General features: G+C 28.0%; 1 protein-coding gene across 1 annotated transcript; it reads right to left on the reverse strand.

Annotated features, from left to right (window-relative positions):
* Positions 1–7,385: 7,385 nt before the first annotated feature.
* On the reverse strand, positions 7,386–8,344 carry LOC123206099. The gene is made up of 2 exons (XM_044623222.1): positions 7,937–8,344; positions 7,386–7,650 (listed from the first exon to the last, which is right to left on the reverse strand). The coding sequence occupies exons 1-2, from the start codon at positions 8,232–8,234 to the stop codon at positions 7,598–7,600; spliced, it is 351 nt and encodes a 116-aa protein (XP_044479157.1). The 5' UTR covers positions 8,235–8,344; the 3' UTR covers positions 7,386–7,597.
* Between the last annotated feature and the right edge of the window lie 6,181 nt (positions 8,345–14,525).

Consider the following 14,525-nt stretch of genomic DNA (forward strand, 5'->3'; position numbering starts at 1 on the left):
AAGTGTAACCAGAAATGTATATGGTTTAACTGAAAGATGTGAACAAATGTTTTAATTGGAATGGACCCCTGAAGGAGGAGAGTTCTGCTTCTCCGAGGTACTTGGGTTTGGTGGGGTCCGATAATCGCAAGTTCGCAACCATTCGCACTTGCATTACACTAAGCATTGACTATAATTTTCTACTATTAGGACGGCTGGGAAAGGACAGTGTCAAGATTAGATCTACCTGAGTTAGTTTGAATTTAATTACTAACTTAATTCGAACGAGTATGAATTAAGTAGCCACCGAGCTCAAGTTCAACAATTTTTTTTTTTGTAATAATAGAAATTATGCTTAAAAAATTAAATTATAATTAAAAATAATATAAACTTATTTATAGTAAGTGAGTTGAATTATCAAAATTAAACTCACCAATGTGAAACAATTGAAAATTTAAAATCAGTTGAGACTCGAGAGTTGAATGTTTATTTATGGCAAGAAAATAAAATTGTTAGAGTGTATATTTTTTATACTCATATATTATAAATAAGTTTAATTTTTTTCAATTTTCATCGTACTACAATTTCATTTTATGTTTCCTTTTATTAGGAAAGCATAATTTTTTAAATTTAGGAAATTAATAAGGTAAAAATTTATAAAAAAAATTTAAGTTATCTTAACGAGTAAAACTCATACTTGAATGTGAATTTTTCAAGTTAACTAAGGTAAATATAAACTCATTTTAATTTAAATTTAACTCAATTTGAATCAATTATGTGGTTGTTATCTGTCAATTGTCATAAGTAATTTGGGTTTATTATCTAAGGATGATAATATGAAGTTATTTTTGGTGCATTTGGATAGATGGATGATATCACAACATGACTTTTCAACTCTTTATTGACAAAGAGTTAGGTGAAGCATAAATGTATAAATGTATGATTGGTTTTGGTGCATTTTCCCATTTACCCTAAAATAATATACCAAAAATATTCTTTCTAGTCCAAAAGACCGATTCCCACCCAAGTTATAGTAAAAATTTAAATTTGTTTCCTTTAAATATAAAAAATTTAAATTCCTATCCATAAGCAAATTTTTATTAGAAATTTTAGTTGGGTCAAGGGTAAAATTATTATTTATAATAAATTTAAAAATTAAATTTTTATTATATTTTTCTCCCCAGCTTTAGAAACTTACAATTTCAACCCTAACCCAAAGTTTGAAAACTAATAAATATCTCCTAGGGTTTGTTCTTCTTCTCTTTGGTGTCGATTTGCCATTTCCGATCATCAACTGTCTTACCTCCCGTCTTATCTCTTCTTTTGGTCACTCTCCATTTCCTCTTCAACCATCTTTAACTAAGACAAAGACGAAATTGTTTTCATCTCAAATGAAAACAAAATGTCTTTGTTTGAGAAGAAGACACATTGTCTTTGTCTTTTAAATGAAGCCTCGTTGCATTCATCTAAGAGACAAAGACGACGTGTCTTTATCTTTGATAAAGATCGTTCGTCTTCATCTTAATAGAAAATGGTTGAAAAGAGAAAGCAGAGTAACTAGAGAGAGAGATAAGACGAGAAGAAGGATGATTGACAATCGGAGATGATAATTGATGTTGGAGATAATAGAAACAAACCCTTAGGGGTATTTGTTAGTTTTTAAACTTTGGATTGGGAGGGAAATTTTAAGTTTCTAAACCTGGGGAGAAACCCCTAACCTTAATTGATATTTTTAACAGAAATTTGTTATAGGTACTTGTTTGTGCTTTTGAAAGTTAGAGGGTGGGAGTTTGAGCTTTCATTATATCTTGGGTCGAAATAAGTCTTTTGGCCTTCTTTTTATCCCCGACCCACCACATAGGTTGGTTATGTAGATCTCAATATAGGATCACACTATACTTTCCAATATAGGAGGATAACACTACAATACCGGTGTCACCATCCATGTAATTGTAACTGGAAAATATATTGATAATTTTAATACCAAATGATATAAACATTGAGAGAACTACATCTCAAAAATTAATTATGAAAATTAGAGAACTCAAAATCATATAAACCCTATATTAGAAGTTTATACTTTCTAATATGGAATTCAAGTCTCATACATTATACTTAAGATCTTAACAATCTCCCAATAATTTATTCTTAGAAAGAAATAAAAATGCATATATTATTGTTTTTCATAAATTGCTTTTAAACAAAATTACATTAGACTTTTGTGGCTCTCGCACGCATAAATTGAAGTCAAAAAATGGGGTCAGAAGAAAATGCAGTAAACATGTGATAAGTTAATATAAGCAGTAAGGCTAGCTTAAAATGGTAGAACCTTTTATCAGAACAAGGGAAGGTGAAGAAAAAGTTTTTCTGTGAAGCGTGAAAAACAGAGGGGCAGAACAGAACAGAAGGCATAAGTTATTTTAGGGTAATTACTGTAGTGGGACAAACACAGCACATGGGGTACCTACCTACTGGACCATTGGAAAAAAATAAAGTGCTTTTTTCCTTTAGCTGTAAATCATTTGATACATATTTCCTCCGCAAGCTTGAAAATTGTTGTGGTTATAAATTATGCTTTCACAGTAGATCATTCTATTTTAGGGATTATATGTAATGATATTATCAGAACTCATGAATTTTAAAATCAATACTTCTTATTCTTTCTTTTAGAGCCGTTTGATTAAAAAGAATAAAAGATTATCTTAATAATTTATTTTTTATTATTAATATTATTTTATTTTATTTATAAATAATAAAAAATTAAAATAATTTATATTATCGGCCGTAGTGTGACAAGTAATATAAGAGATAATAAGATTATTAATCTTGAATTTTTTATAATTTTATCTTTATTTATTAATTTTTTAGGATAAAAATTCTTTTATTTTTAATTAATATAACATGTAACATAATAATATTTTAAAATAATTATACCAATGATATTTAAATAAAATAATATTTTGGTATTCTTTTATTAACTCTACCCAAACACAATAATTATTTATACTTATAAATATTTATTTAATATAATAATAATTTATACTAATTAATCTTTTAAGTAATCTATCTTTTTAATAATATTTTATTTTTAATAATGAAACATTATTCAAACCAAATGATCTATAATATAGTTCTTTTAAACTTTTTACCATTCTTATGGATAAAAATACCCTTCATTTTCTTAGGTTTAACCCTAAGAAGATGTGCGATATAATAATTCAAAAAGGTGCATCAAGGATTAGTTGATTGTTCTAATTCTTTATGCTTGCCCAATCATCTCGCCATCGATATCATGGTTTCTGATTTGATTTAACCTTGTAAACATTTCATCCATGATGAAATTGAACAATTAGTTGTTTTAGGACATTGTCTTCGCAATGCCTCACCGAACTTGTAGCTTTGGCATGATTCAATAGTGGCATTGCCTTCTCTTCATATGCCCGTATGGTCAAGGGATCGATTGAAAGATGTTAGAGACTTATCTTAGTCCAATTGAAAATCAAGAACATAAACAATAAGATAGAAAAAGTGGTGCAACAAAATCCCCTAAAGACAACTAAAGTTAAATTAAGAGTTTGATAATGTCTCATCTATAAGGGTTTTATTCTTTCCAATTCTCTTACATCCGAATGAGAAATTCAAATAAAAAAGACAAAGCTAGAACAAGAATATAGGTAGTGTTAATCGTCATTTCGTACAATAATATGAGTAATTAGATATCTTTTTAATGATAGATAAGAGATTAGTGATAAACCCAAAAAAGATAAAAAAGATTAATTCACTTTTATCAATTTTAAAAAATTAGTAATTTTATATCCTTTACATATAAAAAATAAGTAATATAATATATTAAAATAGCAAAATAATCATTAAAAATTTACACTAAGTCATCGAGAATATTTGGAGGCAGAGGAATGTTTACAAAATATACTGCAAGAATTTCTCCTCAACAGAGATGGGAAAGCCTATAATCCAGGAATTTTTGGTAAAATTCTTGGCAACCTATGCTTACTGCTCACAGCAGAGGCCTAACTAGCCAGACATCAACCTGGAATATTCAAAATTTTGTTGACAGGAACTGTAAAAATGAAAAAGTGCACTATTCTGTACAGATTAATGTAATATTTCCACACTAACATGATTGATGGCCATCATTTGTGGAAAGGTCGATTCATTGTAAATGATTTAGTGAAATAAGATTGTAAGGATTTTAACAGGAGAACACTGTTTGATTCCCCTTATAGATAAATTTTAAAAGAGGGTAATATTATACATATTTATTTTTAAATATATAAATTAATATATTAAAATATATTATTATGTAATTAAATATTATTTTATTTTTAATTTAAAATTATTATATTATTCAATAATATATATTAAATATATATTAATTTTATATTTTTAAAATAAAATAAATATAAATAATTTTATTATTTAAAATATAATGACTCCATCCTTAACTCTTTATTGAATAATTCGAAAGTCGGCTTCATTGTGTAGTTGTGTTTTGTGATAAGACAAAAAGTATTTAGTGTCAGTAAGAAAAAGGGCAATGCCATTAAATATAATTAATTTCTCATATTTGTTTTAGATGAAAACGCCCGTAAAATGCGGTCTAATCAGGGACCATTTTCGTTGAAATGGGTGAGATGATTATGATAAATCATTAAGGACTAATAAATAATTTAAAATGTGTTATTAGAGCCGGGTCGTATCTCACGAAAATACAAGTATGAAGTATGAAACCCTCATCCAGTCCCAAATTTGCGGCGTTAATAAAGCCAATCGCAAAAATTTCAAAAACTAACTTTGCATCCAAATTAATAATGGGATCTTTAAAGCCACTTGCTCAATTCCCTAAAGCCTAAACCGTAATAACAATGAAATTGGAGAATAATGTTATAAGAAAAATAATATTATATATATATATCTATTTTGAATACATAAATAAATATATACTTATATATATTATCACGTGATTGAATATTATTTTATCTTTAATTCAAAATCATCTAATCATATAATGATACATAAAAATGTGTAATTATTTATATATTTAAAATGAATACGTATAATTTTATTATTAAAAGAATAATTACATTATAATTAATATAGATTTCAACTCAAATGGTTTTACTATAAAAAAAATACTCTTTATCTAATACATACATCATTTTAATTTTTGCTCATCTTTTTTAGATTTGTCAAGTTTTGGCATTTGATGATTTTTTGAAATTTATGACAAATTAAAACTCATCTATCAACGCTTAAAACTTATCAGACCCTTTCGCCGTATTTACAATATCTAATGGTATTTATATAAACAAGTAATTAACTTTTAGACGAGAATCTAAAAAATGGAAGGATTTCAATTATTTTCACAAAATCTAGCATTACATATGTCTTGGATCTTCTTTATAATGTTTCTACTTTGTATCATGGTATGTTTTATACTCTCCTAAATTTGAAACCTTTATGTGATCTCACTTTGTATTGTTGACTCTTTAATAGTTTAGTTTATTTAACTATCACTTGACCTAACCTTTTTCTTTGTTGTTAGGTTAGTTTATATTTGTTTCACACACAGCTCGTTATTTGATTGTGCTTTAAATCCTTCATTATATTTAATGTATAATATGATATGACCTTCGATCTTCATCCACTTTTTCTTTTCATCTATTTGCTTATTCATATGTTGATTAAGCTAGGACCATAACAAGTGTAATTCTTTCGGTGGTTATTGTATATTTTCTTTAGACATTGTTTGATTCCCTAGCATACTAGCAAACATATTAGTTCACATTCTAGTTCTGAATTAAAGTATAAAGCTCTCTTTAACACCACTTATAAACTCATATGGTTGTTGTGGCTACTTGAGGTTATAGGAGTTCCACATGATGGTAGTACTCCATTTTCTTGCGACAACAACAGTGTCATAGACATTGCTTACATCTTCTATGAGCGTTCCAAATACATTGAGATTAATTATCACTTTATTCTTGATCATATTTGAAAAGACCCCCTACATCTCTTTAAGATTTGATCATTGGATCAGATTACTAACATTTTTACGAAACTTTTTCAACCTACACAATTATGTCACCTTATCTTCAAACTCAGTCTGGTTTTCATATTACCATCTTGAGTTTGAGGGAGTGTTAAATTATAATGGTTAATTTACTGATTCACTTGATTTAGTATTTTTTTAATACGTTATGTAGTTTCCTTGTATAGGATTTGCTCTTCTGTATATATTCATTATAACACATTATAACTCATATTTACAAATACACTATTTTCTCAGGAACTCAAGCAAATTTTCGGTTATTTATACAAAAAGCATAGGGTGAAAAACATTTTTATTCCTTTTTTTTTTTAAATCTTATTCAATTGGTGAACTCATTTTAAATAGAACGACGCATCAAAGACAGTAAAATGATGAGGAGGAAGTTTGTCTAGAGTGGAAAGTGACCGGACAAGAATAATTGGTGACAGTAATATTGAATTCAACCTCTAAATTGAAAATGAAAACAACTTGCTCATTTCCCATTTTCAATTTTCCACTATTCCTTCAAAGCAATGTTGATATGAAAATGGAAAATGTGTAATACTAAACGTGAACCCAAGGCAGCATATATAAATCATGGCTATAAGATTTTGAAATCTCACAACCAAGAAATGAAGAAATTAAACAAGCTCAACCACCCATCCATTATAGACTAGAGAACAGCTATACAGGCTATATCCTCATTATTATCTCACTCTAGAGTAGGTTGAAATCCGAAAATATAATATATTTCACCAAACAATAATAAAAACAGACTCTCCCAACTATAATTTAAGTAGCAATAATGAGGATTTCATGTTAAAAAAAAAAAAAGTATAAATTCAAATTTTTTAAATAACATTTTAACATGAAACTTTTAATTTATTTATTATAGTAATTATAGAACCGATTACTCCTTAAAAGAGCAATTTAGCTCAAATGGGTTCTTTCTTTAAAAAAAAAAAAAACCAAACAATTCATTATTGGTATCTTTTTACTTGATTTAAAAGTTATAACTTGAGATCAATTGTTACATATTAATTTGCAGGGTACAGGAGATCATGGTGCCCCCGAGTATCATCACATACTATATTTGAGTTAGATCAACTTTACAACTACTACATCAAATAAATTAAAAAATTAATTTTGAAATATCGTGAAAATGTTAGGAATCTCTATTCTTTATTACTCAAACTATTTTTCAGAGTCTACACACCTTTCGATTGAAAGGTGCAACAATCTATGGACAAGTCTAAAACAGTGACTGCAATGTCAAGGTTTCCCCTGGCTCTGCTGTACCCAACATTACTTATATCAATTCATTTCATTACGTCTTCTACAATCTTGTAAACTGGCATTTGGAGAACAGAGAACAATCACAAAATTATGTCACCAAGAAATTAATTGGCATTGTTTAACAATTGCTGCAACATATGAAATTCTTAGCTCAAAATGCAATGCATTATTCTCCAGTAAAGATGATCTATTCTATGTCCTCTCAGCTATGGAAGGACAGTGCACAATGTCCATGAATTACAATACATTCAAACAAAATTAGTAACATAAACATCACACTACAAATTTGGCTGCAGAGGGTTTGGATTCTTCATTAACTGCTTCCCCTAGCACACCAAAAGGATTGAAATCAACTACAGATTGAAATTAAACCACAAAATGTTCTATTTTATTCAGCTTTGTTTGTTCAGCTAATAAAAATCCATTGTACTCAGTGACATAGCATTTCCCTGATAAGATTTTAAACCCTAAAAGAAATTATATAATATTTAATCCATTACAGAATCTACACACATGTTACCTAGAATGATTGTGGATTGAAGTTCAGATTTTGTTACTGAAATTATTACTATTTTTTCGTTAGAAAAATTAAAGATTGATGTTAGAGATTACCAGTAGAGGGTGTTGGGGCTTCGCCGTAGATGGATTTGAGTGTGGCAAGTGGAACCAAGGGGGATTCAGAGGTCGCTTCAGCGAAGAGTTGTTGTTTCCAATCCCACATGGTCTTCTTGATGGCTCTGTTGGCGTTCACCAGCGACTCCTTTTCCGATTCAAGAGCTTTTATGTCTTTTTGCTGATTCACCGATCTCACGGTTATGGCCAGAAGCGACACAGCCAGGAAAGTGTTAACTACGGCGTCGCTGTTTACTGCTTTGATCGCTAAATTTGAGAGTTTGTTTGCAAATTCCATTGAATCTCGAGAGTTGGAGGCTTTGACTTTGAATAAGGGTTTTGTAAAAGGAAGAGGAAGAGCTATTGTCTTGTTTTGCCAAAGGTGACGATGAAGAACCCGGTGACGGACTTATGGGCTTCGAGCCCAATTTATGATTAGATGTGAACCTAGTTAAACAATTGTCTTCGATTTCCTTGAGAAAAAGAAAAAGAGTGTCTCAGTTTTGATTATTACCTCATAAAATTTATACAAATTGCATGTAATAACTGTAGGTATTTATTTTGAGTACACAAATAAGTATATATTTTATGTGTATTTTTATATAATTGAATGATTTTAAATCAATAATAATTTATATAGTTGTTTGTATATAAATGTAGATATTGAAACTCATATTATTTGTTAAAGTCTAATTTACTATACTTATATACCACTCAATTTACTCACTTGTTAAGGTCTAATCTAAAAAAACTTTGAATTGGTACGTTGTTACTTATATTCAGGAACAAGTTAGAGTATTATAACGGTTTGAACTGTTAGGCTCATTGTTTGAAAGTTGGATTATTAGGCCTAATATCTGATTTGTGCTCTAAATTTATGTCATAAATATATTGAACCTATAAGTGTGAAGATTGAAAATTGTATTACATAAAATCAATTAGATTATGTTAAAGTTCAATGTCTTATATATATATACTATTCACTTATGTTATTTTTATTAGACGTGAGACTTTAATCTGTAACACGGGTGCCCCTTCAGCTGCTTCAGAGCTTGCTATTTCTGTCAATCAAAGTTGTGTAAAAAAATTCAGCCCATTGTTTGTGGGTTCTTAAAATCTTGTTTTGTGGGCAAAGATGCTACATGGGGTTTGCTCAGAGACTTGTATCATGAACTTATGTTTAAAATTTTTCAATGTGCTCCCCACGTGCTTCTTGTCTTCTTCCCAAACTTGATTCAAGTATTATCTGTATGGCTTCTCTCTTTACTGTTTTCAGCTTTTTTGTCTTGTTTACTAATTAGCATGGATTGAGCATTGTGGGTTTAGGTTCTTCTTTTCAAACTACTGCTTTTTGTGCTCTTTTTCCTGTCCAAAGAATTGTGTCCCTGTGTGTGTTCGTTAAAATTCATGGATGTTGATCAGGCTGATACCCAGATAAAAGCACTTAATTTAATTGGGGAACTCTTTGCCCAACCAAAAAATGGTGTTGCAGAAAGAAACATCTTTTTTGTAGGGTTCAAGAAAAAGGTTCTTTGACAAATCTCCCGAAGTCAGGACAAGAGTTCTGCAACGTATATGTATGTATGTATGCATATGTGTGTGTTAATTTATGGTAATAAAGAATTATAATCGAATCAGATTACTCCTTTGGATAAGGATTGACCCCATAACCACTAAAACAGATAACATAAAAATTTAATTTTGAAATATAATCGAAGAGGATTTGAATTCATGTTTATTTAAATATGAAACATTTTCTATTATCACTCAAATTATTCATGTCTTGTGCAACTATTTTGCTGATCAATTTGGGGCAAGTCCCATGATCAATTATTTTATTAAGCAACTATTTTGTTCTGCAACTAGAGGTGTGTGTGGTTTAGTTTGGTGAATTTGAGAGTTTTTTTAAATCAAATTAAAAAAAAATTGCTTGAAAAATTTTTAAGCCAAATAAACCATTTTAGGTTTCAAACCAAACTGAAAAAATACGATTTGAGTTGGTTTTGATTACGGTTTAAAACAATTAAAATCATTAACTTCTAAATATGTATTATTTAATAAAATTAATTAAATTATAGTTTTTTTCAAACATAATATAAATATGTAAAATAAACATGTAAAAATTTGACAAAATAAATATAAAAAAATTTTACACTTAATTATTTATTAAATTTTTTTATCAAATATGGGTATATATTTGTAATTTAAAAAAATACAATTTATAATTTAGTTCAATTTAAAAATCACTCAAATCGCAACCAAATTTAAAACTATTTTTTTAAAATTTATCAATCAAAATTAAACTATTTTATAAACTAAACCATAAATTTTATATAATTTGATCTAATTTTATAATTTGAATCAAATTATACCTCCCTTTATTTCATTTGCTTTCTACAAATAATGTCGTAATGGTATGTCGATAAATTTCAAGGTTTCTTTGTATGAAGGTCATTCCTGAATCAGAATAATTTCATTTGATGTGATTAATAAAATTTAGTCAATCCCTCCAAATTTTGATATTTTAATTAATAAAATCCTCTTATAAAAATTAAAGAACAATGTTTGTTTATTAGGCTGAAAATTTTGTTGAAATGGCATTATCCAGAAAACATGACAACTTCCTGGGCACGGCTCATGAACCGATGGTTTCAATTTGAAACTACTAATTCACGATTCAAAAAAATAAAGACTCTGAACCAAAATTGTAATATGATGATTTGTAATCGGTTCAAAACCGATGGTTCTGATTTATGACCTTGATTCGAAATCGATAGTTTCGATTCGAAATTGACATTAAATAGTCAATTTTAATACATGATCTTGATTTAATTTTTAAATTATTAATTACATTAATTGAAAATTAAAAGAAAGACTTTGACTTAATTTTTCAATTAAGTTTCCTACGTATCTTCTTGGGGTTTAAAAAAATCAAACCCTACATAGTTCTCTTACTTTTGCATATGTAATAGTTGACAGTACTCATTTACTTTATCATTCACCTTCACTATCTTAATTATTATTTCTCGTCATCAAACTATTCGTAGTTAAATCAAGTGATTTTTCATTGAAGTTCACTTTTATATATTGTTGGCATAATTTGACTCTTATCCAATGATCCACACATACTTGAGCTTCAATAGATTCGGGGGTCAAATTTGATTGTCTCTCATCCAATATATTACCCTCTTAACTAAAAGTTTGTTCTATTGCGACAGTTGATACTGGTGCTATCAAAATTTGTTTAACAATAGCTGCTAATGTTGGAAAAGTTGATGCATATCGACTCTACCATTCTAAAATTGGAAAGTCTTTACCTATATTGTTGTCATCAAACTAAAAAATAGTAGTTAAATAAATATCAAGCTCCGAGGTAGAACCTAATGTTCTTCTTGGTATTTTACCCTTTTGCATCATAATACGATCATTATAACTCATATTTTGAGTTGATGATAGGGCAATAGGTGGTAGAGAGAAGAAGAACCACCTTGATTACTATAAATTAATGAATATTCCGTATAAATTTTTTTAATTAAATTCAAAATGTTAGTGATAGTTAATGGAATATTAATTTCATCCTCACATTCTAATTGCAAAAATTCATAATATAATGTCAAATAATCTGTAACACCATCTAATTTAAATTTAGAATAAAAAAACAAGCAACAAAAAAAATTTCTGAAATTATTCTATAGTAAGTTAATCATTTTGTTTTCATTAAAAAAATAATTTTTTGTAGAATAATATCTTGTTCAGCTTCTTGTAAAGCCTCAATAATATTAACGGCTTCATTTAAAGACAAATGAGAAGTGAGATAATAAACTCCGCTTAAAGTATAAGTTACATTATTAAAATTTCTTAATACATTTAAAATTGTTTTACAAATATCTCAATGTTGTGGATATAATGTAACTTGTGACACATATTGTGAAATAAATGCGCATAATAAATCTCTATAATCAAAATACTTATTGAGTAATTCATATATTGAATTCCAACGAGTCGACACGTCTTTAGGAAATCTTTTTGGTCTTCTATTATGTTGTTTAAAAATTTATCCCATTTTTTCATAGTTTGGGATGTGTCCATAAAAATGAAATTGTTGTTTTTATTAGTCTAATATAATTATTAAGACAATGTAAACAATCTTGTACATATAAATTTAATACATGACATGCACATCTAATATGAAAAAAATCTACCACCTAAATTAGGTTTGTAACTTTTAATTAAATCATTTACTGAGACAGTATTTGAACGTACATTATCAAATAAAATTGAAAAAATTTTATAAAGTAATTTATATTTTTCTAATATTTCTTTAATTATTCTATAAATATTATTAGCTGTATGTCGGTCATCAAACACCCTAAATACTAAAATTTTTTTTTGTAATTGAAAATTGTCATCTATCCAATGACAAGTTATACTCATATAAGAGTGAACTTGTCAATACGACTTCAAATATCACTACATATAGATACACGCCTATCAAAATTTGTAAAAAATTGAATTAATTTTTTTTTGTTTTTTATATAAACTAAAGAATGTTTTTTTAAATGTGTTTCTTGGAATAGTTTTATGTGCATAATTTAATGCGGTTTTACAATAATTATTAAAACCTAAATTTTCACCAAAACTAAATACTAAATTATCTATTGCTACAATTTTTGCAAATTCTTTTTTACTTTTATTATCACTATACATAAATAAAGATTTATGTGTAGAATTATACCCGGTTATTTGTGTTTAACCTCGACTTTGCCCAATTTTTTTTCGGATGCTTTGACTCTAAGTGCCTTTTGAACGTTCCGTATCCACTTCCTTGTTTGAATTTATAAATTTGCCTATAATAATTGCAAGCAACTTCGAAATTAGCAACTTCGAAATTACCATTTTCCTTTTGTATTTCTTGAAATAAATCTTGAAAATATCAAATGTATGAATTTTTTGAGAGTGTTGTTCTATCTCCATCTATTGTTAATGTTGTTGTTGTTGCTCCACCTCTACATATTGACTTTCACTTTCTTGTATTGTAAAATCATCTATAAATTGATTTTCATTCATATTTGATATATGTGAATATTGACCAAATCTCCTATTACCAGAATTTTTTTTACTATTTACCATTTTTAATAATAAATAAAATTAATTATATAAATAAATTATATAATTAATTACGAAAGATAATAAAAAAATAATAAATAAAATTAATTATAAAAATAAATTATATAATTAATTATGAATTATATAATAAAAATAGAAATTAGAATTAATAAAAAATTAAGAAAGAATTTAATTAAATTTGAGAGAATTTGATTGAAAGATTGAGAGAGTATTAAGAATTGAAAGAATAAGAATGAGAGTTTGAAGGATTGAGTAAAAGAGTGGAGAGATTAAAATTTGATTGGTATATATATAGGAAATTTAAAAAAAAAAATTAAAAAAATTGGAGGTGAAAATGAAATTAAGCCCTTGCAAAAGTTATGCAAAATGCAGGGGACCACTGTCCCCCGCAATGCAAAAGTTCTGCAAAATGCAAGGGACTACGATCCCCTGCATATTTGAAAATTTATGCAGGGGACCATTGGTTCACTTATTAAATTTAAAAAAATAAAAAAATTTAAAATTTTCGGTTCAGTATAGTAAACCGTCAGTTTACATATCGATTCATAAATCGGATGTGAACTGACGGTTTTATGGTTTAAAATTAGATAAACCGAAACTGAATGCTTAAATTTGGTTTCGGTTTTGATTTAGTCCGATTTTGAGTTTATCGATTCTAATTTTATCCGAACCAGTTTCGATTCAGTTTACGGGGCAAACTGGGCAGCGGCCAGGTCTGATGACAGGGGCCAGCTTGTACAGCATTTGGGCCTCATGCACCAAATCACATCCACCATTTTCGGCACATGAATGTACGGTGTAGATTAAGAGTTGAAAACTCAAATAGTCCACGTGTGTGGTTCATACCTAAACAATTGTTTCCACCCATTTCATCAATTAAAAATTGAAAGGACAAATTAAACGCTCAAGAGTGATCACATTTTCCCACCCTAAGTTTTCAAAAAAAACTTTTTCACCTTAAATTACATTTTTTTAATCCAAAATTAAATCATATTAACCAACAATCATTGTAATTATTATATTATTCTTAATTGTTTCGTTTTTAGAATTTACATATTACACCTTAACAAAACATAAAACGGTGTAGCATCTAATCTCTAAGATAATACGCATTTTAGCTTGTAAGCAAGAGAAAAAAAACTCTTTTTCAAAGATTTTATATAAATTATAAACTTTTATATGAAATCTGAATAATTATCTTAGCATTGAAAGAGGCTGATACAACCCATCAAGGCCTATCTTTTGGAGAGCCTTGGCATAATACGGTCTGTGATATAGCAAGATGTATCAAATTAGATATAATCATTCATCCATTTAGGATTTTAGATAAGAAAATAAAATTTCTGCCTTCATGGGGTGTAAAGCGGAACTTGACATGATCCACCAGAATTTGCCTTCTAGAAAACCTTGATATGACACGGCCTGTGGTATGGCTGGATACATTAAATTAGACAGGGCCGAC

Source organism: Mangifera indica, unplaced genomic scaffold (genome assembly GCF_011075055.1).
Source record: "Mangifera indica cultivar Alphonso unplaced genomic scaffold, CATAS_Mindica_2.1 Un_0024, whole genome shotgun sequence".
Lineage (NCBI taxonomy): Eukaryota > Viridiplantae > Streptophyta > Magnoliopsida > Sapindales > Anacardiaceae > Mangifera > Mangifera indica.